The sequence below is a fragment of the Lissotriton helveticus genome, chromosome 8, assembly GCF_964261635.1.
Source record: "Lissotriton helveticus chromosome 8, aLisHel1.1, whole genome shotgun sequence".
NCBI lineage: Eukaryota > Metazoa > Chordata > Amphibia > Caudata > Salamandridae > Lissotriton > Lissotriton helveticus.
In genome coordinates, this window is record NC_136069.1 from 766,773,657 (window position 1) to 766,799,988 (window position 26,332).

The 26,332-nt window shown below is 48.7% G+C and overlaps 1 protein-coding gene across 2 annotated transcripts in view; it reads right to left on the bottom strand.

Moving 5' to 3' along the window:
• Nucleotides 1-26,332, bottom strand: part of TGDS (TDP-glucose 4,6-dehydratase) — a 465,036-nt gene that overhangs the window by 396,433 nt on the left and 42,271 nt on the right. For both annotated transcript variants that reach the window (XM_078657602.1, XM_078657603.1), the window contains exon 2: nt 12,031-12,097. In XM_078657602.1, coding sequence (XP_078513728.1) covers nt 12,031-12,097 — 67 coding nt within the window. The remainder of the gene's footprint in view (nt 1-12,030; nt 12,098-26,332) is intronic.

The window sequence follows — 26,332 nt, forward strand, 5'->3', positions numbered from 1 at the left end:
CTGATGGCAGAAGGCAATGGCTGAAGAAATCCAACGTGCAATAGTTGGCTTGGTAGCAGGACGCCCTTTACGCATGCGTCCATAGGCAATGAACAGTTGATCGGACCTGCGAAAAGGGGCCGTCCTGTTGATGTAAAATTTAAGGCATCTTTTAATGTCCAAAGAATGTAATCGTTGCCCTGCTTGAGATTGCGGATCGGCAAAGAAGTTTTTTAAGAAAACAGGTTAATTAATATGGAAATCTGTAGGCACTTTAGGCAAAAAGGTAGGATTGGTGCGAAGCACTACACAGTCAGATTTGAATTGGAGAAAAGGAGGTTTAATGGTGAAGGCGTGAATATCACTCACGCGACGTGATGAGGTCAGAGCAAGGAGAAGGGCCACCTTCCAGGTCAGAAACTTTAAGTCCGCCTTGTGGATAGGCTCGAATGGCGCCTTCATCGGTTGAGCCAAGACGAGATTGAGGTGCCAGGCAGGTGGGAACTTCCGGAACAGTCCTTTGAAAAATTGGCGAATTACTCTGGAAGAGCAGAGGGAGGAGGAGCCATCCTGACGGAAATGTGAAATTGTCACCAAGAAAACCCTCAAGATTGAATGGGAAAGCCCTGATTGAGCCAGGGGCAAAAAGAACAAAAGTAGCTGATCCGGAGTGGAATGAATAGGATGGATATTCGCAGCCACGCACCAATGACAGAACCTCTTCCGCTTGAACTTGCAAGTCTTAACTGTAGACGGAGCTCTGGCCTAAGCGAGAATGTCTCTGCAGTCTGGCGAAATATTCAAATGGGCAAATTCAAGGAGCTCAGGTTCCAGGCCGATAATTGCAGAGAGGAGGGGTTTGGATGGCAAATCTGACCCTTGTCCATCGTGAGGAGATCCACTCGAGGACGAAGGAGGATGGGCTCGCACTGGGATGGAAGAAGCAGCTCCGAGAACCACGCTTGTCGGGGCCATCTGGGGGCGAACAGGAGAATGTGGCAAGGCTGTGTCCGCATCTTCCACAGCACGCAAGCCACCAGCGGAATCGGAGGAAACGCGTAGGCGAATAGATCGCACCAGTTCATCAAAAGGGCATTCCCGCACCATCCGTGGTGGGGATGACAACTTGCGTAAAATGGGCATTTCCGATCTCCGGGGTTGCGAAGAGATCCAGTGACGGACGACCCCACTGTCGAAAGACTAGTTCGAGAGTTGGTTGATGTAACTCCCACTCGTGGGTCGACGACGTGGATCTGCTCAGGGAATCCGCTAGGATGTTGCAGATGCCTGGTAGATGAACTGCGGTCAATGTAATCTGGTGACGGAGTGCCCAATCCCAGATCGACTGAGCCAGCCGAGACAAGAGTGGAGATTTAGTCCCGCTCTGCTTGCTGACATAGTGCATACTGGTAGTATTGTTCGTCTGAATGAGCACCGACTCCCCCTGGATCATTGGAAGAAACGACTTGAGAACCAGAAAAACGGCCATCAACTCCTGCCTGTTGATGTGCCAAGAACGTTGGGGCAGAGTCCATTTGCCTTTGATAGACAGGCCTTGAAGGTGCGCACCCCATCCTTCTAAGGAGGCGTCCGTTGTCAGAGTGAGCTCTGGAGTTGTCAAAAGGAAAGAAGTTCCTGTTGCAAGGTTGGATGGCTGCTATCCACCACTTGAGAGCCACCACTTGAGAGCCGCCCTCATGCGAGCAGTTATACTGACGAGGTCGTTGAAGGAACCGGTGACCTGACGCCACTGTCCGTCCAATTCCTCTTGAATGGGACGAATCCGTAGCATGCAATTTGGGATCAGCGCAATGCAGGATGATGCCATCCCCAGAAATGATTTCAAGATCCGGACTGAAACGGACTGTCTTGCACAAATCAGTTCAACTATGCAGAGGATCTTTTGTTGACGCTCTTGTGACACGAATGCCTTGCCCATCGTTGTGTCCAAAGTGGCCCCTAGATCATTTCTGCAGGGAGCTGGGTCTATCTGGGACTTGTTGGCATTGATTGAAAGGCCGAGGGAGCGAAACACGTCCTGACAAAATTGAGTGTCCCGAAGTAGCTGGTTGCAAGACTGTGATTTGAGGAGGCAGTCGTCCAGGTATGGGAATATTTGGACGCCCTGGAGACGCAGGTAAGCCACCACTGGAGCCAAGACTTTCGTGATGACACGAGGGGTGGAGCGGAGGCCGAAAGGCAGCACTCTGAACTGGAAGTCTCTCCATCCCACCCTGAAGCGCAAGTACTTCCGATGCCATGGAAGAATTGGGACATGGAAGTAAGCATTCTGGAGGTCGATGGTGGTCATGAAGTCGTCCATGGAAAGAAGATGCAAGATCTCTACGAGCGTAAGCATGCAGAAGGATTGACATTTGAGATATCTGTTGAGTGCTCGCAAATCCAGGATCGGCCGCCAGTCTCCAGTCTTCTTGAGTATTAGGAAAAAACAGGAATAGAATCCCTTCCCCCTTTGAGACTTGGGAACCACTTTGGCGGCACCTTTTTGGATCATTAGACGAACTTGATGGAAAAGCTCCTTGAGGTGGGTGGAGGCGGGCCAGATGGTGGAGTGGGAGGAGGAATCTTGACGAACTCTAGAGCTTGGCCCTTTGCTACACTGTCCAGAACCCAACGGTCCGAGGTGATGGAGGACCACTGAAAAGAGAACAGGGAGATTTGACCTCCAACTTTTGGGGGGAAAGGCACGTTATTGACGTTTGGGAGTGGATCCTCTATAGGAAGACTTTCCCCTGTAGGTTTTTGAAGACTGCGGACGAGAGGACTGCTATTGGTTGGAAGAGTATCGTTGATTACCCTGGTGGTAGGAGCGATATTGAGTGTTTCCTCCGCAAAAAGTGGAAGAGGTGCCGCGTCCGCGTGCACCACGAAAAGGCTGCTTACGAAACTGCAAAGTCCCTAGAGAGTGAGCAGTCTTTCTTGATGGACTGTAACGCCTCATCGACATGTGCCCCAAAAAGCGACTCACTGTCATACGGCATATCCAGGATCTTTGCCTGTACCTCCTGGCGAACAGAGGTGGAGTGTAACCAACCTTGCCTTCGCAAAACCGCTGCCCCTACAAGCTGACAAAAGCCAGTACAAGCAACGTCAACTGCGCAGTCAATAATTTCCTCAGATGTTCTTTCACCTTCTTGAGGAATCTTCAAGGCTTCCGCCTTGGAAGGGTCCCGGAGGAGGGCCACAAGGGCAGACATGTCTGACCACATCTGGCAGTCGTAGCGCCCTAAAATGGCTAAAGCATTAGCCGCTCTCACCGTGGTAGAGGCCATTGTGGAAAACTTGCGTCCAATAGCGTCAAGGCATCGACCCTCTCGATCAGGAGGAGCTGTTATGGGAGAAGTCGGGTTCCGGGAACGACGCTGTGCAGCCTGGGGGACCACCGAATCAAGCTTTGGCTGTGCTACCAGGCACGCTGGAGGTCCAAAGGGCGCTTTATATGTCTTCTCAAGGCGGGGCAGTTGCGCCGGTATGGAATTAGGCGTTTGCATTAATTTCACTCCCTCATTCCAAATGAAATCTATGATGGGAACCGTATGGATTTGTTTAAACGGTTGATTCTTGAAATCGTAGAGGAAACAATCCTCCTCTCTCTGGACTCTTGGCAGCTTAAAGCGTTGGGCCGCTCTATCCATCAGTTGATGGAAACTTGCAATGTCCACCGGAGGAGAATCCCCAGGCGTCACTGGCGGGGGAGATGGCGTCTGAATTTGGTAGTTGTCCCATTCAGCCATGTGAGTGGCGTCATCATCATCATCATGAACTTCCCCATCTTCACGTTCTGGAAGAACATCAACGTCGTCATCTGCATACACTGTGGTATGTATTTGAACTGACGTCTGAACTTGAGGTGAAGGCGTTGGTGGTTGTGGTAGTGGAACATCAGCAGGAGCCGGAATAGCAGCAGGAGCCGGAACAGCAGCAGGAGCCGCAACAGCCGCAAGAGCATGATGCACTGGCGAACCCTGTTGAGATGGTGGGAAACGCCGGTTGTAGTCCTCCAAAATATGCTGCAGATTGGAGATGAACGACAGAGGCAATGTCGCAGTTGGAACTTGTACAGAATGCTCCGCTGCCTGCAAATACTGTTCGTCATCGTCCTCACCATAGTCCTGGCATTTGATAACTAAATCCGAAGGACTGCGTGCCACCCTGAAGAAATTATCCACATCATCTTCAGAATCTGAGTCCTGCTCAGAACCCGTGGCAAACAAGGGCGAGGGAGGCTGCGGATCACTTGGGATGGACAGCTGGTCAACAGGCATTTTGCGACATTGGTGCAGTGGGTCGACGGTGGATGAGTCAGACCCGGAGGAAGAAATCGGCACCAAAGGCAAAGAACCAAATGAAGATGTAATCGTCGACGACGAGGTCGTCGACGGAACCGACGACAATGATGGCTTAAGCGTCGACGGAGTCATAGCACAGGAAACCTTCATCGACGGTACCACCGTTGACGAAGCCGTCGTCGTTAATGAAGCCGCCGTCGACGGAGCACTCGGCACGGGGCCGGCGATGAAGAAGATTTCTTAACAACTCTCGTCGACGAAGATTTAGCTGACGACGAGAGAGATTTCTTCGTCGACGACGAAGCAATAGGTATCGTCGATGAAACAGTCTTGAAACTGAGAGATACCTTCGTCGACATGGATGACTTCGATGTTGCCGTCGTTGACGATCCGGAAGCAGACGTCGTCGTCACAGTCGCCGTCGACGAGCCGGAGACGGCAGATCTTGTCGTCGGGATGATTGTCGACGCTCCCGTCGACGATGAAACATGTTTTTTAGTAGAAACATGATGGGAAGAAGCAGGAGACGCCTGAGAGCCAGGTCTCATGGGCGCGGACGTAGCAGGAGGTGGAGAAGACACTGCAGGAGCCAAAGACAGAGAAAGCTTCTTTTTTAGGAATGAAGGGGGCAAATCCTGCACATTGCTGCATTTGGAGGCTGCTTTTGAAGGTCCAGACACTAGGCTTTCCGCGTCTGAAAGTGCCGAATCCTTATCCTTAAGTCTTTGAAGCCATAGGAGGAGACGGCCTTCTCTGTCCTTAAGGGTTTTAGTAGAGAGGGTTCTGCAAAATTTGCATTTTCCAACCTCATGGTCAGGATAAAGACAGTAAATGCACTTCTTGTGGGGGTTTCCCACAAGAAGAGCAAGGTCTAAATAAAGACTTCTTACTTGAAGACATGCTGGAAATCACAGGAAAACTTGAAGAAGTTGAGAAAACTGAGCAGAGCTCAGGGAGACTCCCTTCACACGACGTGCGGTAGAAAATCTGAGGGACTGAGCTCAGAGGAGAAGGTTCTGGAGGGATGCTGACGCCTGATTGGCTGTAGTTTGGACTAACATAATGACAGGAATATGTTACAAGTGTTTTTTCTCTCTACCATGTATTCCTATGTAGGAATTATGTCTGGGTATTTACTACCTTTTCTAGTACATATTTTAGGTGTTATGTTTTTACATACATGTATTAGTATTTTATTGCTATTTTATTTACCGTGGGACTCCCACTTCGATGACGGGGATTATTCAAGCATGTGAATCTATGAAAGACACCCTAATACTGGAGAAGGCCAGATGCAGGAGTGTTTAGGAAGCCAGAGCAGGAGCCTGTTAAGATCTTCCAGGGTGGAATTTTGCTCTGATGTCAGAGAGAAAATATTCTGGGTATTATTCGCATATGAGAATAGAGTAAGGCCACAGCTTTCCACTAAGCCCGCCAAGTGGCAGACAGATATTGAAAAGCAAGAGGCGGATTCCTGCGGGACACCAGAAATAAGCAAGTACGTGCTAAAACCGACATTTGACAAGAAGACCTGAAACGTTAAGTACAGCTGCCTTGTTCACACTAAAGATGAAAAGGTGTTGATGGAGCTGACTGAGATACAAGACTCTTTTGACATGGCATTGCTTCAGAAATCCTATCAGGTGGAATAGAGCTGTTGGTCGTGAAATATGCGGACTGCAGGAGATGCGGTTACAAGTACTAATTAAATGCAGGAGGGTATTGATGAGAGAGAACAGCCTCTCGCTCTTTCTAGACCGGGACTATGGCACTCTAAAATGAAAAAAAGACAGCGTGGGATTGTGCCCTTGGCATCATTTCCTGTCAGGCCGAAGGTAGATTTTGAGATTAAACAATTCGTTTTTACTCTCAGAGCTCCAGCAAGGTAATGTCTGGGTGCTGTGTTAAGTCACTTAGTAATACTACTTCTCAGCTGAATGTCAATCATTACATCAACATCTGAAAAGCAAAGCACTGCAAGGATTCATACTTATGACCACACATAGCATGCAGATATATGCAGCAGGAATATAACCTACTGAACTATTTCTCAGGGTCGGAACTTGTGACCTGCAGGTTACACTAGGATATCTACAATGGCTGCATGAAGAAACTGAACTCTCGCACTAAAATCTGTACCAGTGATCTACAGGTCACATACAGTGCAGTGCATCGGGCATTTCCTCACTGCTATAAACCTGCATGGCTATTATATTAAATAGGAAGTAAACAATTAAATGCACTGCTGCACTTCCTTAAGAGCGAAGGCAGATGACTGGAGTCTCAGTGAGTAAGTGTGCTGGGGGTATGTAGATAGGGAGCCAAGTGATGTGAAACTGAGAACATTTATTTAACACAATGGTATACCAACTCTAATACATACTGGGCTCTCACAAAGTACCTCTGTATTGGTCTGGCTCGCTTGTTTCACTCAAGTGGCCCCCTGGTTCCCAAAATTATTGCAAACCCCATCCCATAAGAATGGTTGGCCATACATGCTCTATTGGGTTTACCATAAGTTAAAGAGGAGCAAGTCCCTAAAGTAGGATGGTAAAAATGGAATAGGTTATCTGATATCCATCCAGGAGCAAAGAGTAATTACTCTCAGAGAACAAGTGCAAAAGAAACAAGAGAACTCATCTTCTGGGGTTCACTAAGGAGTGCAAGAGGAACAATCCAGGGAAAGGTGCAGTTGACAGATGGAGCATGTGCTATGCGGTACACCAGGAATGAGGAGGAGTTAGTGGAACAACCTAATGAAATCAGGAAATGTGTAGTAGGCGGTCCATCCAAGAGCAGAAGAGGAGACATCCAATAAAAGAAACCAGGAGGTAGGAGTGTAAATGTAAATGTACAGGAATTTATATAGTGCAAATCACCAAGCGGTTTCTAAGCGCTTGCTTAGGGAACCCGTCCTGGTATTCCCCTGTGAGATAACCCCGGCAGGGTATCCGCAAGGTGAAAGCCAGGCATCCCGCCGCGAGGGGCCGTTGTGGAGATTAAGCAAGCTATTGCCCAGAGTCGCAGAGTGTGAACCTGTGAATCGAGTAGGCACGAGAATTGTCGAGTCCATGGACATTTTAGGACTCAAGACCCCGCCGAGCCGGGAATTGAACCCTGGTCCCGGGCTGACCTCTGCTTCCAGGTCTGCCTCCTCTAACCAGTGAGCCACACTTCTCCACACACAGTGTAGTTTATGAAGTCTACCAGGAGTCAAAGAAGAGATGCCACAGAGTGGGACAATTATGGAAAGAAATTAATAAGAATTATCACATATTAAGAGTGTCTAGGTAACCAGAAGTGTAGAATCATTGGAAGAATAATGCTGTGTAAAGGAATAGCTATTAGGGTTGAGGGGTTGCAAGAGAGGGGAGTACAGGATGGAGAAGGATTGAAAGCGGGATTTGGCTCTAGACCAACTCCTGCCCTACAGACTGCCACAGGAAGATGCACTTAACCTTTTCGCCCTCAACTAGACACCCAGAATGGATAGAAACACTGAAAGCAAAGGGAGGAGGGATTAAATTGTGGTGAAAGGGATGCGCGGGTGACTGATCCCACTGGACTACAGAAGACAGAACATGCTGAAGGTCAGCTGGGATGGAGAGAGGAGGGTGTCAGCAATCTGGGATTAGTTCTTAAGGGAAAAGCAGGTGTCATCACCTGTCGGGGAATGTGGTCAAACCAATAAGGCGAGCTAGGCAATAGAAAAACAGGCAAAATAGTACAAAATAAACAAAGTAAGCACAATGTTAATTCCAGATAAGCAACTGATTCAGCAATGGCGCTTCAAACAGAAATAACATTTTGAGACAATATAGGAGACAGTCACTCAAGTTCAAGTTCCAGAATTTGTATAGCGCACTACTCACCCAGAGGGTCTCAAGGCGCTTGAGGGAGGGTGGGTGCATTATTTATCGAAAAGCCAGGTTTTTAGCTGCTTTCTGAAGGAGAGGTGGTTCTGTGTGAGGCGGAGGTGAGTGGGGAGAGAATTCCAGGTTTTGGCCGCTAAATAGGAGAAGGATCTTCCTCCCATGGTGGATCTGTGGATGCGCGGAATTGCGGCGAGGGCTTGATTGGATGATCGTAGTTGGCGGGTGGGTGTGTAGAAGGACAGTCTTGTGTTGAGGCATTCGGGTCCTAGGTCGTAGAGGGCCTTGTGTGCGTGGGTGAGGAGACGGAACGTTATTCTTTTGTTGACGGGGAGCCAGTGGAGGTCTTTCAGGTGACCGGAGATGTGAGCTTGACGGGGGATGTCCAGTATGAGTCTGGCTGAGGCGTTTTGGAGTTTTTTCTGTAATTTGGCTGTGGTTCCGGCGTAAAGGGTATTTCCATAATCCAGTCGGCTAGTGACCAGAGCGTGGGTGACTGTCTTTCTTGTTTCGGCGGGGATCCAACTGAAGATTTTTTTGAGCATACGTAGGATGTTGAAGCATGAAGATGAGACGGCGTTGACTTGTCTGGTCATCGAGAGGGAGGAGTCCAGGATGAAGCCAAGGTTACGTGCTTGATCTGTAGGTGTGGGTGCTGTACCCAGGGCCGGTGGCCACCATGAGTCGTCCCAGGATGAAGGGGGATGATCCTAAGATGAGGACTTCCGTTTTGTCCGAGTTTAGTTTTAAACGGCTGTTCTTCATCCATTCGGCTACTTCTTTCATTCCTTCGTGTAGATTGGTTTTGGCGGTGTTTGGGTCTTTGGTGAGGGAGAGGATCAGCTGGATGTCGTCTGCGTAGGAGATGATGTTGAGGTTGTGTTGTCGCGCGATGGATGCGAGGGGACTCATGTAAACGTTGAAGAGGGTAGGACTGAGTGATGATCCTTGTGGTACGCCGCAGATGACTTCAGTGGCCTCTGATTTGAATGGGGGGAGGCAGACTCTCTGGGTTCTTCCGGCGAGGAACGAGATGATCCATTCCAATGCTTTCCCTTGTATTCCGACGTTGCTGAGGCGTTGTATGAGGGTGCTATGACAGACTGTGTCGAAGGCGGCGGAGAGGTCGAGTAGGATGAGGGCGACAGTTTCTCCATTGTCCAGTAGCGTCCGGATGTCGTCTGTAGCTGCGATGAGGGCGGTTTCGGTGCTGTGTTTGGCTCGGAAGCCAGACTGTGAGGGGTCGAGGGATTTGTTGGATTCAAGGAAGGCGGCGAGCTGACTATTGACGGCTTTCTCAATGACTTTGGCAGGGAATGGGAGGAGTGAGATGGGGCTGTAGTTCTTGAATTCAGAGGGGTCTGCTGTGGGTTTCTTCAGAAGGGCGCTGAGTTCGGCATGTTTCCAGCATTCCGGGAAGGTAGCAGAGTTGAAGGAACAGTTGATGACATCGCGGAGATGGGGTGCGATGATGGAGTCTGCTTTGTTGAAAATGTGGTGGGGACATGGGTCGGTTGGTGAACCTGAGTGGATGGAGTTCATCAGGCGGATGGTGTCTTCAGTGGTGATGGGGTTCCAGGCGCAAAGGTTGTGAGAGTGCTGTTTTGGTTCGGAGGGGGGTGGAGTGGGCTGTTCTTCGGATTGGTTTTCAAAGCTGTTATGTATGTCGGCGATTTTGTTGTGGAAGAAAGAGGATAAAGAGTCGCAGAGGTCTTGGGAGGGAATGATGTCGTTGGTGCCGGCGGAGGGGTTGGTAAATTCTTTGACGATGTTGAATAGTTCCTTGCTGTTGTGGGCGTTGTTGTCGAGTCGATCCTTGAATGCTGATTTCTTTGTGGATCGGATCAATTGGTGGTGATTGCGGGTGGCGTCCTTGAGGGTGGTGAGGTTGTCAGTGGTTGGGTTTTTTCTCCAGGTTTTCTCGAGAGTACGACATGACTTCTTGGATTTCTTAAGGTCATCGTTGAACCAGGGGACCTTTTTGTTACCTTGTTTGATCTGGTGGTTTTTCAAGGGTGCTAATTCGTCAGCGCTGTGGGTGATCCATTGTGTGAGTTTGGTGGCCGCATGGTTTGGGTCCGATGATATGGCAGGAGGGTTTTGGTTAAGTGAAGTGAAGAGTTGGTCGGTGGTGATTTTGTTCCAGTTTCTTCGAGGAATAGGTTGTGGGGGGTTGTGGGTTGTGGTCTTTTTGTAGCTGAAGTGAACGCAGCTGTGGTCCGTCCAATGGAGAGCTGTGGTGTGATCGAAGGAGATGTGTTTGCTGGAGGTGAAGATAGGGTTGAGCGTGTGTCCGGCAAGGTGGGTGGGGGTGTCAACAAGTTGTTTGAGTCCGAGATTGGCCAGGTTGTCCAGAAGGTTGGTGGTGTTGCTGTCGTTTTTCTTTTCCAGGTGGAAGTGGAGGTCTCCTAGTAAAATGTAGTTCTCGGAGGTGAGGGCATGTGGGCTGATGAAGTCAGTGATGTCTTCGTTGAATTGTGTGCGGGTTCCTGGTGGTCTGTAGATGAGGGTACCTCTGAGTGTGGTCCTGGGGTCGGTGTGGATTTGGAAGTAAAGGTGTACGGCGGTAGCGAGGGTATCGTCGGAGCTGGTCGTTATTCGGATGGTGTTCTTATGGACGATGGCGATGCCTCCTCCTGTTTGGTTGGAGCTGTCTTTTCGGATGATCTTGTAATCGCCCGGGATGGCTATGGGGATGTCAGGGGTTGAGGAGGCGTTCAGCCATGTTTCTGTAAGGAAAGCGACGTCCGGCGATGCAGTGTCGAGTAGGTCCCAGAGTTCAATGGCATGTCTGTGGACCGAGCGGGTGTTCAGCAGGATGCACTTCAGGCGGTTAGGGTGGGAGCGGTGTTTGGAGTTCGTGGATTTGGTGTGGGTCCTGATGCAGTCGAATTTGCAGGAGTGGCAGGTGAAGGGTCCATGGGTGTGTCCTGGGGCGGCTTGGTAGCAGTTTGGAGGGCGGCCGGGATTAAGGGCTGAGAGGGTTGCGGTGTCGTATGTTATGCGGGCGGAGAGGATTTTGAGGGGGCCAGGGGGTCTGGCGCTGGGCGCGGTCCAGGCGCGGACGGGCGTAGACGGGCTTACCTTTGGCGCACCTTCGGAGCGTGACCGCTTCGCGTAAACGCTGCGCGTAAATGCATCTGTCATAAGTGGATAATGACGGGGGAGGGGCGAGGGAGATCAGCTGGGTGCGGGTGCGGGGCGGAGAGCCGTGCTGGGAGCCACAACACAACAAAATGGCTGCAAGCCAAAAGGCTACCAGGACGAGATTGGGGCACAGGCAAAGCGAATGGCAGTGGAATGGCCAGCGAAATTGGCACAATCAGGCACAAATCGGAGCAAGCAAGCAAATGCAGCAGTGTACAGTAATAAATAAACAATGTGCAGTACAGCGATACCACAGTGTACAGTAACGGATAAACAATGCGCAGTACAACGATACCACAAAATGCAATTAAGCAATAGCAGCGCGAGGACAATGCTTCCAGGTAAGAGATCAGCTCCAATTCACTCGAGTTGAGCAACAACAGCGCGAGCAGCGCTACGATACCAGGTCAGGTACAGGGCTGGGAGCAGCGTGTGGAGCGACCGCCTTCGAGGAGCTTAGGATGGTCACGTACTCGTTATGTAGTTTACCTAAACTGCCTTACCTGTAGAGCATGGGAAAGCCCGAGGGCTTCCTCGGGAGACCTGTGGCAGAACCTATCTTCAGTAGCCACAGCAGCGATACATTTGTATAGTCAGTAAGGCGATGGCTGATGCCTCAAAGCGAGAAATTACGCATGGCATTACATTTAAAACAATCAACATGTAAGCAATTGTGTTAGTAAGAATTAAAATACTTGAATATTGTTCGTTTAAAAACATACCTTATCAAGATTTATAACCAGATGATCGGGATATCGTTTGACAAAAGTGATGACCATGTGAGAAGCTCTAAAAAATAAAAGAATAAACGTAAATCACAACTCTATACTATAAGTATTAAAGTGTTTAAATTAATCACTAATGGAAAGGTCCTTCATATATATTCTCGTTGAAAATACATTTATATAAATACTTTATGAAAGTAGTCAATGTGTCCTAGTTGAATGCAGCAGTAAATATGCCGCAAATCAGGACAGCACATCATACGAGAAACAGGAGCTTATACAACTAAAGGAATATTCACTATTTGATAAAAGGGACGTCACCAAAGAGAGCAACAAGTGTAAGCTCCCCAAAAACTTGCAGGTAGGAATAAATGAATACCGAGGATATCTGAAGTTACTATGCAGGGGAAGTTGGAAACATATAAATATTGTACTTCAGTTGATTGTTAACATTCATATATTAACTTCAGTTCATTGTGTATTTCCTTCTATTTTCATTTTGGGAAGGATAAGTGTATCAGATAAGAAGCAATCACTGACAAAGCCAATAGGTTACTTTTTATGTAAAGTCCATCCACACAGACCCAACACATCTAGTCACACATTTATAATAAATGTTCTATTGTCTAATGCTTCGTAATGCACATCTGCCACTTGTAAATGCTGCAAATAAAAGGATGATGTCATCCAGTTTTAATGGTGTTCAATTCACAAACTTCAGATGTACGAAGGCAGAGCTTCGTCAGCCATTGGACCTGTAGATCACAGCAAACGTCTGGGGCATCCATTTAACTTACCGAGTCACACTCATGCAATTACATTTATATGTGCATATAAAAACTGAGCAACATACCGTCAGACATCATGTGCGCGGAAACACACACACACACACACACACACACACACACACACACACACACACGCACCCACACGCACACACACACGTCACCTATACAAAGGGCACAGGACGTTTTAATTTATGTTGGTTGCTTGCTTGCTTAGAGGTTCACTCTGTTCTTATGTGTCAATTTGCTAGAGGCCCCAGTACAACGAAAGAAAGGGAATAAGACAGGGAATAATGAAGGGATCTTGTGACTCAAATGATCTTCCCTGAATAAAGCGCTAGTAATAAGTGTCTTGTTGGCCAGTAGGAAGCAGGAGAGGGATCGGATGTACTGGTTAGGGGACATTAATCAAGTAAGGGAAAACCAGACTCCGGCAACGACAGAGCGAGGAAACGTGGGAAAATGTTAGGGAGATGCCATGACAAGCCAGGTGCCCATGCCCACAAAATAACAGAGTACAACTCATTTATCAAGGGCAGAGCTATGAAAGGCTCAGCAGCGTTTCATGGAACAAAAGGCACATTAATTGTTCGTGACGCACGCAAACCATGAACCTCAATTTAGGAGGATTAAACAAACAAAAGGGTCGAACTAAAAAGAAAACTCATATTTGAAGATAATCACAGAATATGAGTGTCGAAAGTATTAGTCTAAATGACTAAGTAAAACGGGTGGTATGTCTATATTAATTAACAAAGTACCATTATATAAACCCTCAGCGGAAAAATATGGTGTAAACGTAATTCTACCACACAGTATTCTAAAGCTATATTCTATTCCCCACACAACTTTTAGCATTGTGTGATTTCAACATTTTGAGACACTTTGTTCCATGGCACGGTATCCGAAGGACATCATTGCACTGCCGGTGTTCTTAACCATACCAATGATCCCCATGGGCGTTATTTATCCAAGGAGTTGCGTCATGAACAGCATTGCTGCTGGTGTGAGGTGCGTCAGGTATACACCTTTTCAGCCATTATACGAGAATGTTATGCAGTGTATGCTGCTAATGTGAGGTGCTTCAGGTATACACCTTTTCAGCCATTATAAGAGAATGTTATGCAGTGTGGGCCCTTAATGGACACAACATTTTAATGAAAGGAATATAAAGATGCTTGCAAGCAGCAGAGAAATACTTTAGGAAAGTCAATGATTGATTCAACCCAGATATGTGACTGGGGGTGAGTGTCTGGACAGTTTCAGCGGTCTGTCCATCATCTCCTTGTGTTTGCTTTGTTCACCCTAAGTTGGCAAGGTATGCCCAGACGTGGGTCCCTTGCTCACTGGATTCAAGCTAGCCTGGCTGATGAGGGGTGTTACCCTGAAACCAGTCCCAGGATGCTTGTTTCCGGTCCAGGGAAGACCTGGCTTGGCAGTTCAGGCTGGACTATTCCCATGAGGCAGAGTCAAGACTGATTTGCATATAGCTGCGTAGGAACGGGGGTGGAAAAGAGAGCTAAAGAACAATGATGGGTTCAACCCAGATCTGTGACTGGAGGTGAGTGTCTGAAAAGTTTCAGCACTCCGTCCATCATCTCCTTGTGTTTGGTCCACATTAAGGGGGTCATTAGGATGGCGGGCGGACTTAGTCCGCCCGCCATCCTATCGGTGATTGGGACCGCCCGCTATAAGGGCGGGGGTCCCTTGGGGGTATTAGGATGCGCCCGCCACTGTGGCGGGCGCATCCTGCATGTTTAGCATTGTGGTGGGCGGTGCTCTCAGCACCGCCCGCCACAATGCTAAACATGCATGTATGCATTTACATACACAAAGCGGCAGGCACCGCGGTGCCTGCCGCTTTGTTTATGTAAATGCAGGGGGGTACCACAGGTACCCCCGTGTGCACCCCCCACCTCTCCTTCACTCTGGGGGCCCCGAGGAAGACCGCATGCCTTTCCGTGGCGGCATTGATGCCACGGAAAGGCATCCAACTGAACCCATGGTAATATGGCTGGCGGTGTCTAATAGACACCGCCACCATATTAAACCTTTTCCGCCCCGGCCGCAAGGCGACCGGGCGGAAAAACGGCGGACGGTCTTTCCGTCCGGCGCGGTCCCCCTGCCATACTAATAAGACTTTTAAAACATTCAGAGAAGATGCGGCTTCTTGGTTTCGTGCAATGAGACAAAAGCAGGTGAGCCACTGCAGCAGGGGCGTTACAAAACTCCGAGGTCACAAAAGCCAGCAAACACCCATCAAGGACCACAGCCTGCTTGACGAATATTTGACAGGCTCCTTCCCAGGTAATTTCGGCATGGGTGGTGTTTTTGCTGCTTGTAAAGGTCATTGGGGTTGGTGTGCTTGTATTTCTTCAGCTGCAGAGTTTGCCAAGCCTACAATCAGATGCAGGTGAACCATTCTCCATTTGTGGCTTGTCTTAGTTAGCCCCATCTCCCCTAACTCAATCACTAAATAATACAACTGAGCTTTCAGCCCAAAGGGAACTAGATCAAAAGTGTATTTTTCATTGTCACTTACAGGGCGGTAGGAGTGAACTACATGTCTGGACAGCTAATATGGAATGACCTGCCCCAGGCATCCCAGCTTTTCTGGGAGGTAGGCTGTTTGTAAAGTGTCTATATAATAAAACACAACTTACAACTTTTACCCCAAAAGCACTACGTTTCAGAATAGGGATCTTCATACAAAAAACGGTACAATGAGTGAACGAGCTGAGTGTATGCTGTGGACATCTATATGATTAGCAGGGTATATGTCTGAGGTCTGTAACAGTCAACCCGGTCTTTTATCCTCGTGAAGTCGATAAATGGGGTGCCATCTAAGTGGGAAATCCGAACGTCTACTATAGAACTGGAAGCTGCAGAAGTTATATAAAAAAGTCAATATCAGGCACTTTTACTCAAGAGACTACGAACATAGGTCTCGGTGGGCTGCATCCTTGCCATATTTGACCATTAACAACTGAATCAAAATGGAACTCTCTTACATATTCACTGTGCAAATACTTATTTTTTGCGGTTATCTTGAAACTCTGATATGGATCTGGTCCTCCTGAGCTTGATCGAAAGACGGAAATCCATGATCGGAATTTACAGTGTGTGCTCCTGTTTGTTTTCACTAGACAAGAGTCTGGATTTCTATCATACATACCCATACATACATTCTTTAATAGCAGTTAAGTCCTTTCGTTTCATGAAACTCTTTATCAACGTTGTAATGTTAATTTTGCGGGGCGGCGGTGCAGTTCACCCACACATGGGGCGTACGCCTCGGCTCTGGCGCAAGACGCGCCGAGATAATAAAATAAAAAGACGTGGCCCAGTGGCAGTAGTTGGGACCGCGCTACCAAACCATACACCAGCATAGCGTTTATTATTTAGCGCTGCAGCACGCACTTGGTCCCCCGCTACCCAGCATTTTACACTGGCGACGAGGCGGTAGCGAACACACGCTATTTTGCCGCACTGCGCTCGGCTCCACAGCGCGCCACGGAGGTGAATCAGCTTTTGTCCCTGGCAAAGGCCTTGCGGCCCCAGATTCACACCAGATCCACACCCTCTCTCTCGCATGGGCTCGGCTCCACGCACCCCCTGGTGCAGGCAGACAGGACGCTGTGTGAAAAAGCCTGTGTGAAGCAAGGCCACGAGTACCCTCGGTCAGGCGGTTGCCCATTCTGGCAGAGCGGGGCAGCGCACATGCTGCGAGGTACACCCCAGTTTCAAGTTCAAGTTTGAAACTGGGGTGTACACCCCAGTTGTATCCTGAAGGCGGCGATCCCAGAAATTGAGCCCTTTATAGTGGATGGCGCTCCCTCCTCACTTGCCCCAAAATGGAAGGACTGGACAGATTCAATTCTACTTCGAGGGGGCGGGCATCGGCCGTGACAGGTGCCGGGTGCTGCTTCTCCACCTAGGAGGCAAAGATATACATCGCATATAGAAAATGCTGGTAGAGGCCACCCCCAAGACATACGTGACATTGCTCAATGCTCTAAATGCACACTTTGAGCCTATGGCGAACAGAGACTATGAGAGATTCATCTTCCGCCAGGCCAAACAGGAAGCAGAGGAGTCGTTAGATGCGTTCCATGGAAGCCTGAAAGAGTTGGCCAGCACGTGTGGTTTCCAAGATGAATAGGAAGAAATTAGGGCACAGATAATACAGAGCTGCTAACTCCTCGAAGCTCAGAGAGAACATTCTCCAGGAATCTGGCAAACCCTTGGCAGACATTCTCACCATGGGACGGTCAAAGGAGTTGGTGAAGGCCAGGGCATCCCACATGGAGGCTGCACTCCACTGCCCTATCAAGACTGAGCAGGCGAACGTTGTGAAGGCCAAACCACGCCAATTCCCAGGCAAGCGTCAGCAGGACAAAAGGAAGGAATGCGGTACACCCCACTGCATGTAGGACTGCCCGGCAAAAGGGAGAAGGTGCACGGCATGTGGCCGGATAAACCATTTTGCAGCAGTGTGCAGGTCAGAGAAGCCTCAGAAACAAATGGCCCTGTCCGTAGGCGACACACAGAATAGTGAAGACATAGATGACGACACAGGGGACTATCCTGTTCATTACATATTTGCAGTGGACCAACTGCCCCTGAAAAGGCGCAGACTCCCAAAGTGTAAGATCCAGATTCACCACCAAGACGTGTGGACCACCACAGACACCGGGGCTTCAATTGAACTGATGGCCTCCAATGTCTACAGAAACCTGAGTCCATGCCCAACGTTGCGCGAGGCCAAGATTTGCGTATTCGCGTATGAGCAGAAGACACTCATCCCGCTCCTGGGGTGCTTCAAAACTGAACTTCGGCATCAGGACATGAGTATCCCCACCACTGTGTATGTAACAGAAGAAGGGAGTGGAATGCTGGTCAGTGGCCATGCGGTGGAAGAGCTGAGGCTGATCTCCTTTGTCCTCGCTGTCCAGGAAGAAGAATTAGTGGCCATCATGGAGGAGTTTGAAGATATCTTCCAAGGCATAGGATGCCTCAAAGGGAAAGAAGTCTGACTCCACATCGACTACTCAGTTCAAACAGTTGTGATGAGACACAGTCACATAGGGTTCCACCTCCGACAAAGTTAAAGATGAACTGGAGTTGTTGGAATGGCAAGGGATCATAGAGAAGGTCAGTGGGCCCACCCCATGGGTGTCCCCGATAGTGGTGGCCAGAAAGCTGAAGCAGCCTGGGCAGGTCCGCATCTGCATTGACATGCACCACCCAAACGTGGCCATAAAAAGGGAACGTCACATAACCCCTACTATCAACTACATTCTGCGGGAGCTGAATGGTGCAGTGTGGTGCTCAAAAATGGACTTACGCTTGGGGTATCACCAACTGCTCCTACATCCAGATTCCTGATATATCACTACATTCTCCACCCATGTAGGCCTGAGACGATACAAGCGCCTCAACTTCGGGATTTCGAGCGCTGCCAAGGTGTTTCAGAACCCTCTTAGGGAAGTCTTAAGCGGGCTCCCGGGAGTCCTTAACGTCAGCAATGACCTGTTGGTATACGCAACATCCCTGGAGGATCATCACAGATGGCTCCGCAGTGTCCTCCAATGGATCCGAGAAGCCAGCCTTACGCGGCACAAAGAAAAATGCCAATTCTTGCAAAAGAAAATCAGTTTCTTTGGGTAGATGTTCTCGGACAAAGTAGTGGCCCCAGATCCCGACAAGGTACAGGACATTCAGGGTGCTCTGGCACCCTCCAACATCTCGGAGATGCGGAGCTTCTTGGGGACGGTTAATTTCTGTGGACGCTTCATCCCAGATCTGACCAACATCATGAAACCCCTCAGGGAACAGACAAAGGCCACCACCAAGTGGCAGTGGGCCCCCACCAAGAACGAGCCTTCAAGGACACTAAAACAGCACTCTCAGCAAACACCACGCTGTGGTTCTTTGACCCGGCCCACCAACATTGTCGTTGATGCTGGCCCCTACGGGCTAGGAGCAGTGCTCACGCAACAGTAACGCAACGACAAATGGGATCCGTTTGCCTACGCAAGCCGCTCCCTGACGGAAACCTAGCAGCATTACTCTCAGATTGAAAGGGAGGCTATAGCTATTCATTGGGCCTGTCGGCATTTTCACATTTACGTGTATGGCCACCCGTTAACAGTATCCACAGACCACAAGCCGCTTATACCTCTCTTTCAAGGGTCCGCCTCGAAGCCCCCCCAAGGATAGAGAAGTGGATCCTCCAGCTGCAAGGATATGATTACAGGGTAGAGTACAAATGGGTTCATCCAACCCAGCAGACTACCTCTCGAGGCACCCGAGGGCGGCGACCAAAGCAGAAGAAGAGGAGGCCGAAGACATCGAAGAATACATTTGTTTCGGGGCCGAATGGTCCAGGACGATTCCGATGAGGATCGAAACACTGGTGGAAGCTACCAGAAGTGAAGAGTGTCTGCAGCTGGCCATCACTGCGGTTGAAGCTATTGACTGGCGCTCCATCCAGACCAGTATGGCCAGACGGACAACACAAGCAAAGGCCACATTGGAGTCGCTAATGAGAGTCAAAGAAGAACTATCCATTGACAGAAATGGATGCCTTTTGAGAGGTCCGTGACTAATCATCCCGTCAAGCCTTGCTCAACAGGCGGTGGAAGTCACACAGAGGGCACCAAGGCGTCGTGAAGACAACAAGTCGGCTGAGGACAAAAATGTGGCTCCCAGAGATGGACATGATGGTAGAGCAGGCAGTCAGAACATGCCAGTTGTGCCAGGTATCCGGTCAGCCGGAGCGACCTGCACCCGTCATTACAGAAGACAACCTGCAACGACCTTGGAAGCGTGTCAGGATAGACTTTGGGCACCTGCAGGACGGGCACTACACCCTCATAGTCATAGATGATTACACAAAATACCCAGAAGTCGAAATTGTAGGAGGCCAAACCGCCCAGGAGTTGATCACCAAAGTGGAGAAGATCATCGCTACCCATGGAATCTTTGAGGTGATGAAGAGAGACAATGGCCCACCATTTCAGGGACAATAGTTTGCTGAATATCTCAGATCTTGGGGCATGCGCCATCGGAAAGTGAGGCCTCGCTGGCCTCAAGCAAACAGGGAGGTTGAACGTTTCATGCGCACCCTCAAAAAAGTCATTTGCATTGGCCGAAAAAGCGCCTCTGGAATAAGCCATCTACAGTTTCCTGAGAGAATACCGGTTGACGGCCCATATTACGAAGGAGAGAGCACCAGGGCCAGCGAGCATGGGCAGAGTACTGAGGGACACAATTCCCCATCACCCGAACTGGTTTCCTTCCCCTATCGATAGCGCCCGGGTCCTGGCCAAAAGGACCAGCACCAACGACCAGTCCAGCATTAACCAGAAAGCAAATGCATCGGCCATTTGTGAAGGGGACATGGACTACATCAAAGAGGCATCCAGGGAGCAAATTCCGCCTCCCATTTGAGCAGTTCCAAAAGACAATAACTCGCCGGAGAGGCACGATGGTCACTGCCCAGAGGGGAACAGAAAAACTCATAAAAGTTCATTACGGAACTCCCAGTCTCCCAATCCTGGAAAGTGAGGAGGCAGGCCCAAGTCAGAGAGTGTCTGAGGAGAGTGAAACCCGCCAGAGGGTGACACCCACGGCTGTTTTGGAAATGACCGACAGGGAGCCCCCATCACAGCAGATAGATAGACCCTGAAGGAGAGCAGTCCGGCTCCCCCCTTAAGGCTACTGATGGCTGCGTCCCGAAGGAGGTTGCCCAGTCTCTGCCTCCATCCCGGGAAGGGTGTTCCCGGTACCATCTGCTGAGGAATCCTGTCCCCTCCTCCCATCTTGCAGGGTTCATGATGTGACAAACCGTGGACCCGTGATGGGCGGCGACCTGTACCTGCTTTGTCGAGCCGGAAGTGGCCTCATTATCCTGAACTGGTAACAGATTGTTGGTTTGCATATTGTTTTGTTTAATAAGAGTAAAGAGGAATGTACTGTTCATGGTGCGGGGTGGCGGTGCAGTTCACCGGCGCACGGGCATACGCCTCGGCTCTGGCACATGGCGAATTGGGAGGGAGGGGTGGGGGAAGGTGAGCAGACCAAGAGACCAAATAGAGTGTGAAAAAGGCCGCTTTATTGAAACAGGTGCACATTTACACAACATAACCTCGGCAAATGCCTAACAATCTAAACCTTTACCAAATGATTGTATTGTTTTCCAACCCCCAAAACACCCGCCCCCACCCCTCACCCCTCGTCAAACCCGCCCCCACCCGTACATACCCCATCACATATTAAAACCATACAACAGCCCCATTAAAACATTATAACTTCAACAGGCCCCAAAACCATATCTCAAAACCCCAATTACAGCCCAAGCCAGTCCAGATCCCCCAGCCTATGCCTCCAAACCCGAATTCCACCTGCACAACTTCCCCCGACAAAATCCAAATTCAAAACTATCAACTCCCATCCTGCCCAAAACTGGCAAATCAAATTAATCCGCACCGCACCTGTTCCAAGCGACAATGAAATAACAATATAAGAAAAACCCCATGGCCACCTGTTATAACCAGCTGCGCCTAATTAAAGAACCATAATAAATTGGCCAAAAGAAAAGAGGGGGGATAAAAAAGGAATAAAAAATCCCCACAGGGAGGGAGGGAGGGACAAAAGCTAACTGTCAATACCACCCGGCCACCAGGTCACCTAAGCCTAAAATGATGGCCGGGGGGAGGAGCCCAAGCCACTTATAGGTTGGGCTCCAAATAAAACTAAAAGAAGCCCAAAATAGCCCAAAACGGAAGACTGCTCCAAAATGGCCCCCACCCACCCCTCCCAAACAGCCCGGGGGGGGGGGGCCTCCCAGGGTCGGCTGCCCCCCCAACCCCCCCATGCGCCAAGAGAATAAAATAAAGAGGTGTAGCTCAGCGGCGGTAGTTGGGACCGCGCAACCAAACCATACACCAGCGTAGCGTTTATTATTTAGCGCCGCAGCGCGCACTTGGTCCCCCACTACCCAGCCTTTTACAAACATAATTGCTGTTACCACTATACACCATGTTAGTTAAAGCTGCGTTCACAACTCTACAGCATTTTGCACTGTGTAATACAGTACACAGGTCAGCGTCTGTCAATATAAAGGATGCTTGGCATGCACTTCACGGGTGGATAGGTACACAATTACACACTGCCTGAAACACGTGACCGTCACGCAGTGGCGGCTCTTTTATTAGAGCGGGGGGCGATGCCCCCTATGTTTGGCCCTCACCAGCCCCTGATTTTAATAAATAAAGCTGCAGTTTTCTGGCCACGGGTGCTGTGAATTCAATTTTTTTATTGGCCACGGAGGAGCCAGGCTGCTTTATTTATGAGTGGGTGGGGGTTCAAAATAGAATGCAGGCTCACTTCCTGGTCGTCCACACTCATTTCAAAGTGTGCATGTCATGTTGGCCCGGCTGCCTTCCAGCGACCAGCCCGACATGCTCTCTAGAGGCCTCTCACCATATGTGCATGTGAGGTAGTGGGCAACCGCAGTCCACTGCACTCAGAATGAGTGTTGGGTCCGCCTGCACATCCAATCCCTGCGCTTCTCCAGCAAGGGGACAACGCTTCCGGATTGGCCAGAACTTGCAGCACAAATAGCACTGGAAAGGAGTTTGTGCAGAGTTGTGGTGGTTCCAGCCTGACCAAAGGCAGGTAGGTTTAAAAAATAAATAAAAAAAACGAACTCTAAGGGTGTCCATGCATTATGCTTAACAGTTAATACTCGTTATAGTCTATGTTAATTCATGTTTAAAATTTAATTTGTCACAGACCGATGCGGCAGCGCTGGAAATCATTTGGTAACTTTTTAACTTTAATCTTAATTTGGAAACAACTTATGTTGGGAAAATTACTTGCTTGTATTTTTCGGCAGTGGTTTGCTTTACAGTTGTCAGATCTGCTTCCCTGATGACGGCAGTGCCTGGCAATTACTACATGCCTTTCTCGTTAGAGGGAAAGGTAAGGGGATAGTGTGGATCGTCAGCACTAGGTCTTGGTTATTTTCTTAATGTGTGGTTAGTTGTCTGGTTGAAAATGAAAAGCATTTGTTCACATATTATGATTCGGAGCGGCTGCTAGGTAGAACTCGTAACCTTGAACTGACATCTCATGAAGTATGTGTGTGGCTGGCACAGATCCGGGCAGCCTCGAGCTTCATGTGATTGAGAGATTGTTACTGCAGTATTTTATTCGTCAATTCATTTTTATGTGTACCCTGGCAACCCTCCAACCCCCCCCCCCCCCCCAACTCCTTAAACGTGAGTTGTATACAGTGTCACGGGTTAAATGAAAGGAGTAAGCTGTACTTACTGGCTGAGACAAAGTTTCATTTGTGTATTGCTTCATTTATAAAATGTACAGCAGGAGCAGCCCGTGCCATTTAAAGAAAGGAAAATAAATAAGCTTGACTGTGTCTGCCAGATGAGTGAAAAATATATCTATGTATTTTAGGGGGTAGTGGGTGCGGCACAGTCTTTGTGGCATGTTCAGAGATGCTCACATGCCATTTAGCACTATCTGGATGGTTGTGAGTTTTTAGTGTCCTTGCTGGAAACAACCAGCAGCAATTGCCGTATTGTCAATATTATTTTTGTTTTAAGTTTGCATAGCTCTAAGATCCTAGTTAGGACTGTCAAGGTGCTACACCCTCTAAACAATGCGCTTGTTTGAAATTTGCATAGCTCCAAGATCCTAGTTAGGGACGTCAAGGCACTACACCCTCTAAACAATGGGCTTGTACGCGGTGAGTTGGATGGTTTCACTTTGCAGGTCACATTGAACACCTTGTCTTCTTATACTTTACACAGGCACTACGTAGCATTCCCGTCAGTTTGAATCCCTCTGTTACCAGAGCCAGCTGACGTAAGGCTGGAGTCTAGGACAACTGTGCTACTTGGCGTCTCACTTAGCAAATAGATGCCTATGTCACAGCAAAAGGCGTCTTTTGGCACTTTTATATAGTGCAGTAAGACCACATTTGTAAGCAGGGCATTAGACAGCTTTTAAAGAGAATGGGAACACTTACACATGGATAGCCACGATCAGATTAAATGATTTGCTAGAATCACAGGATGGTGAGCTTAAGCCGGGATTCGAGCAGGACTCGCCGGGACTAAGGTTGCAGCCCTAGCACTTGGCCACACTTGCTCTCATGTGGGGAGACTTCAGGGTACTTATGTACAAACCCCGAAGGCATATTCGTACCTCCTTTTCAAGGAGCTGTATCTCTTGAAAAAGAAAGCATTATTAGTGAATCACACAAATTCAGTGAAGTGCATGGTTGACCTCTATCGAACTGCTGAGGGGTGAGCAAGGGAGGGGAGAAGGGCAGGTCCAGAGTAGAGTTTAAAAGATTGAAATCAGTATGTTTGATCTTTTCTGCAAGGCAGTCAACAGCCAAAAGTGCCAGAATTAAACCTACCTCCAGAGAGTTGGGCTAACCTAGTAACTGCACGCAATAGAATCAGAATGCTGAACCGTAACAAGTCAAGCAATAAAAGATTAACAACTTCGATGGTTACAAAATGTACAGAGGAAGGCGAAGCATTTTAATTAGACGGCCCGGCCGAAACATAATGCGTTTCTAAAATGTGTTATGACCCTGCAGGACAAGCTAGCAGTTCTCCCCAAATGGCTGTCAGTAAGATTGAAGCGCAGATATCAGCAAGGAGTGTGCAACACGATGTGCTCTACTGTCAGATGAAGCTGTTAAACTGATGGAGCACGGTCGTCTGAGGACTTATAGGGAACAATCATATACGATTCATCACGAGGCTGATATAAATGCAGTGAATGAAGGCCTTTGTGCAGATGGGGAACTGACCTTTTAAAAATATCAGAATCTAGGCTGCTATACATATGAGGCAGGGGCGTAACCCAGGCGCCTGCAAATGTGCTGTGCAGCTTGATCTGCAGCAAACAGTGATAGAAGACATTGTTTGTATAATTTGTAAGTTATACAGGTCATATATAAGACGTTGAACAATTTTAATCAGAAAGATATGGAGCATTTTTATGTGTTTCAATATTTCAAGTCTACCCTTTTGCAATTGCTTTATAAACCTCTTGGTTTCTCAAATTTGCTTAAAAATGCACCATTTGCCCACTTCTTTTTCCGGGGGGAGAACCCCCCCCCCATTACTGTCAAGCTGACTTTCTCCGCTGACTTGCCACAGGACACTCATCCCGAACTTTTACGCCCACCACTTTCAAGTCACCAGCCGCCACTGAGTGCTGGTAAAAGAAACCTATCTATTGTAAATCGAAAATGACAGTCGCTTATAAAACTCATTTTAGCAAAAACGAACATAGGATATCATAATATATCATATAAGATAATACTGTAATATACCATACCATAAAATACTGCAACATAGCAGGCTGTCACGGAATATAGTCACACCATAAACTAATCTCCCTACAGCAGATGCCCACAGTATTCAAAGGAGATCAATGAGACACTACAATCACTACTACTGTAAGGGCAACAGGAATAGACAGAAGGTCAAGGTACAGAAGCTTCAGTTTAGAGCCTACACAAAGCTTTTTTCTCGCGATCTAGGGTCATGTAGACATCCTTGTCCTCCTGCCTCAGTACCTCACAACGATGGGGGTAAGGCTGGCTGGTCTCAGAAGGGAGCGCAGCTCAGTGGATATGGTTCTAAAGGTAGCTAGCATCAGTTAGTAATATATGTGGCACAATCCTAAAGATGAATCTAGTAGGAAGGAGGTCGCCAGTCATATGGTCCTGTTGTACGAGTTACTTACCTTCTGTAACGATGTATCTGGTAGAGACGTCTAGCCGCAGATTCCTTAACTTAGAATATCCCCAGGCATGAGACTGGATCTGGAATTTTTTTGCAGCAGCACCTCTGCGCACCGGGGGACGACGACACACGACTCCGCCATGACGTCGTCCACGTACGTGACGTCAGCGAGGTCTTATAAGTCCCACACGGCGCACTGACGTCAGTTTTCTTCGGAGAAACTTATCTGCAGCACAACGCACCATATAACAGAAAAGAAGCCCTCAGTGGAGGTTAACTGTATATGAAAGCACCCAGGGGAGTGCAACAATCTGAACCCCCTTAAGATATAACCCAATGGCAACTGAAGAGGTCAGCGGAGAACACCACTAGACAAGGTCCTCACAGAACGGGGAGGCTGGGTGGGCGTATAGGAATCTGCGGCTAGACAACATCTCTACCAGATACATCGTTACAGAAGGCAAGTAACTCGTACATCTGACAGACATCTAGCCACAGATTCCTTAACTTAGAATAAATACCACAGCTATACCCCAAAAGGGAGGAGGGTCTGCAACAGGACGTTAGAAAGCGCCAAGCATGTGATCCAGCACAGAGTGACGGAAAAAGGGGAAAAGCTGTGGCAGAACAGCCAGACAGCAACCCCAGCAGCTCGAAGAGCAGAAGTCACAGGATAGAAGATACCCATAAAACATACCAGAATGGCGCCACACCATA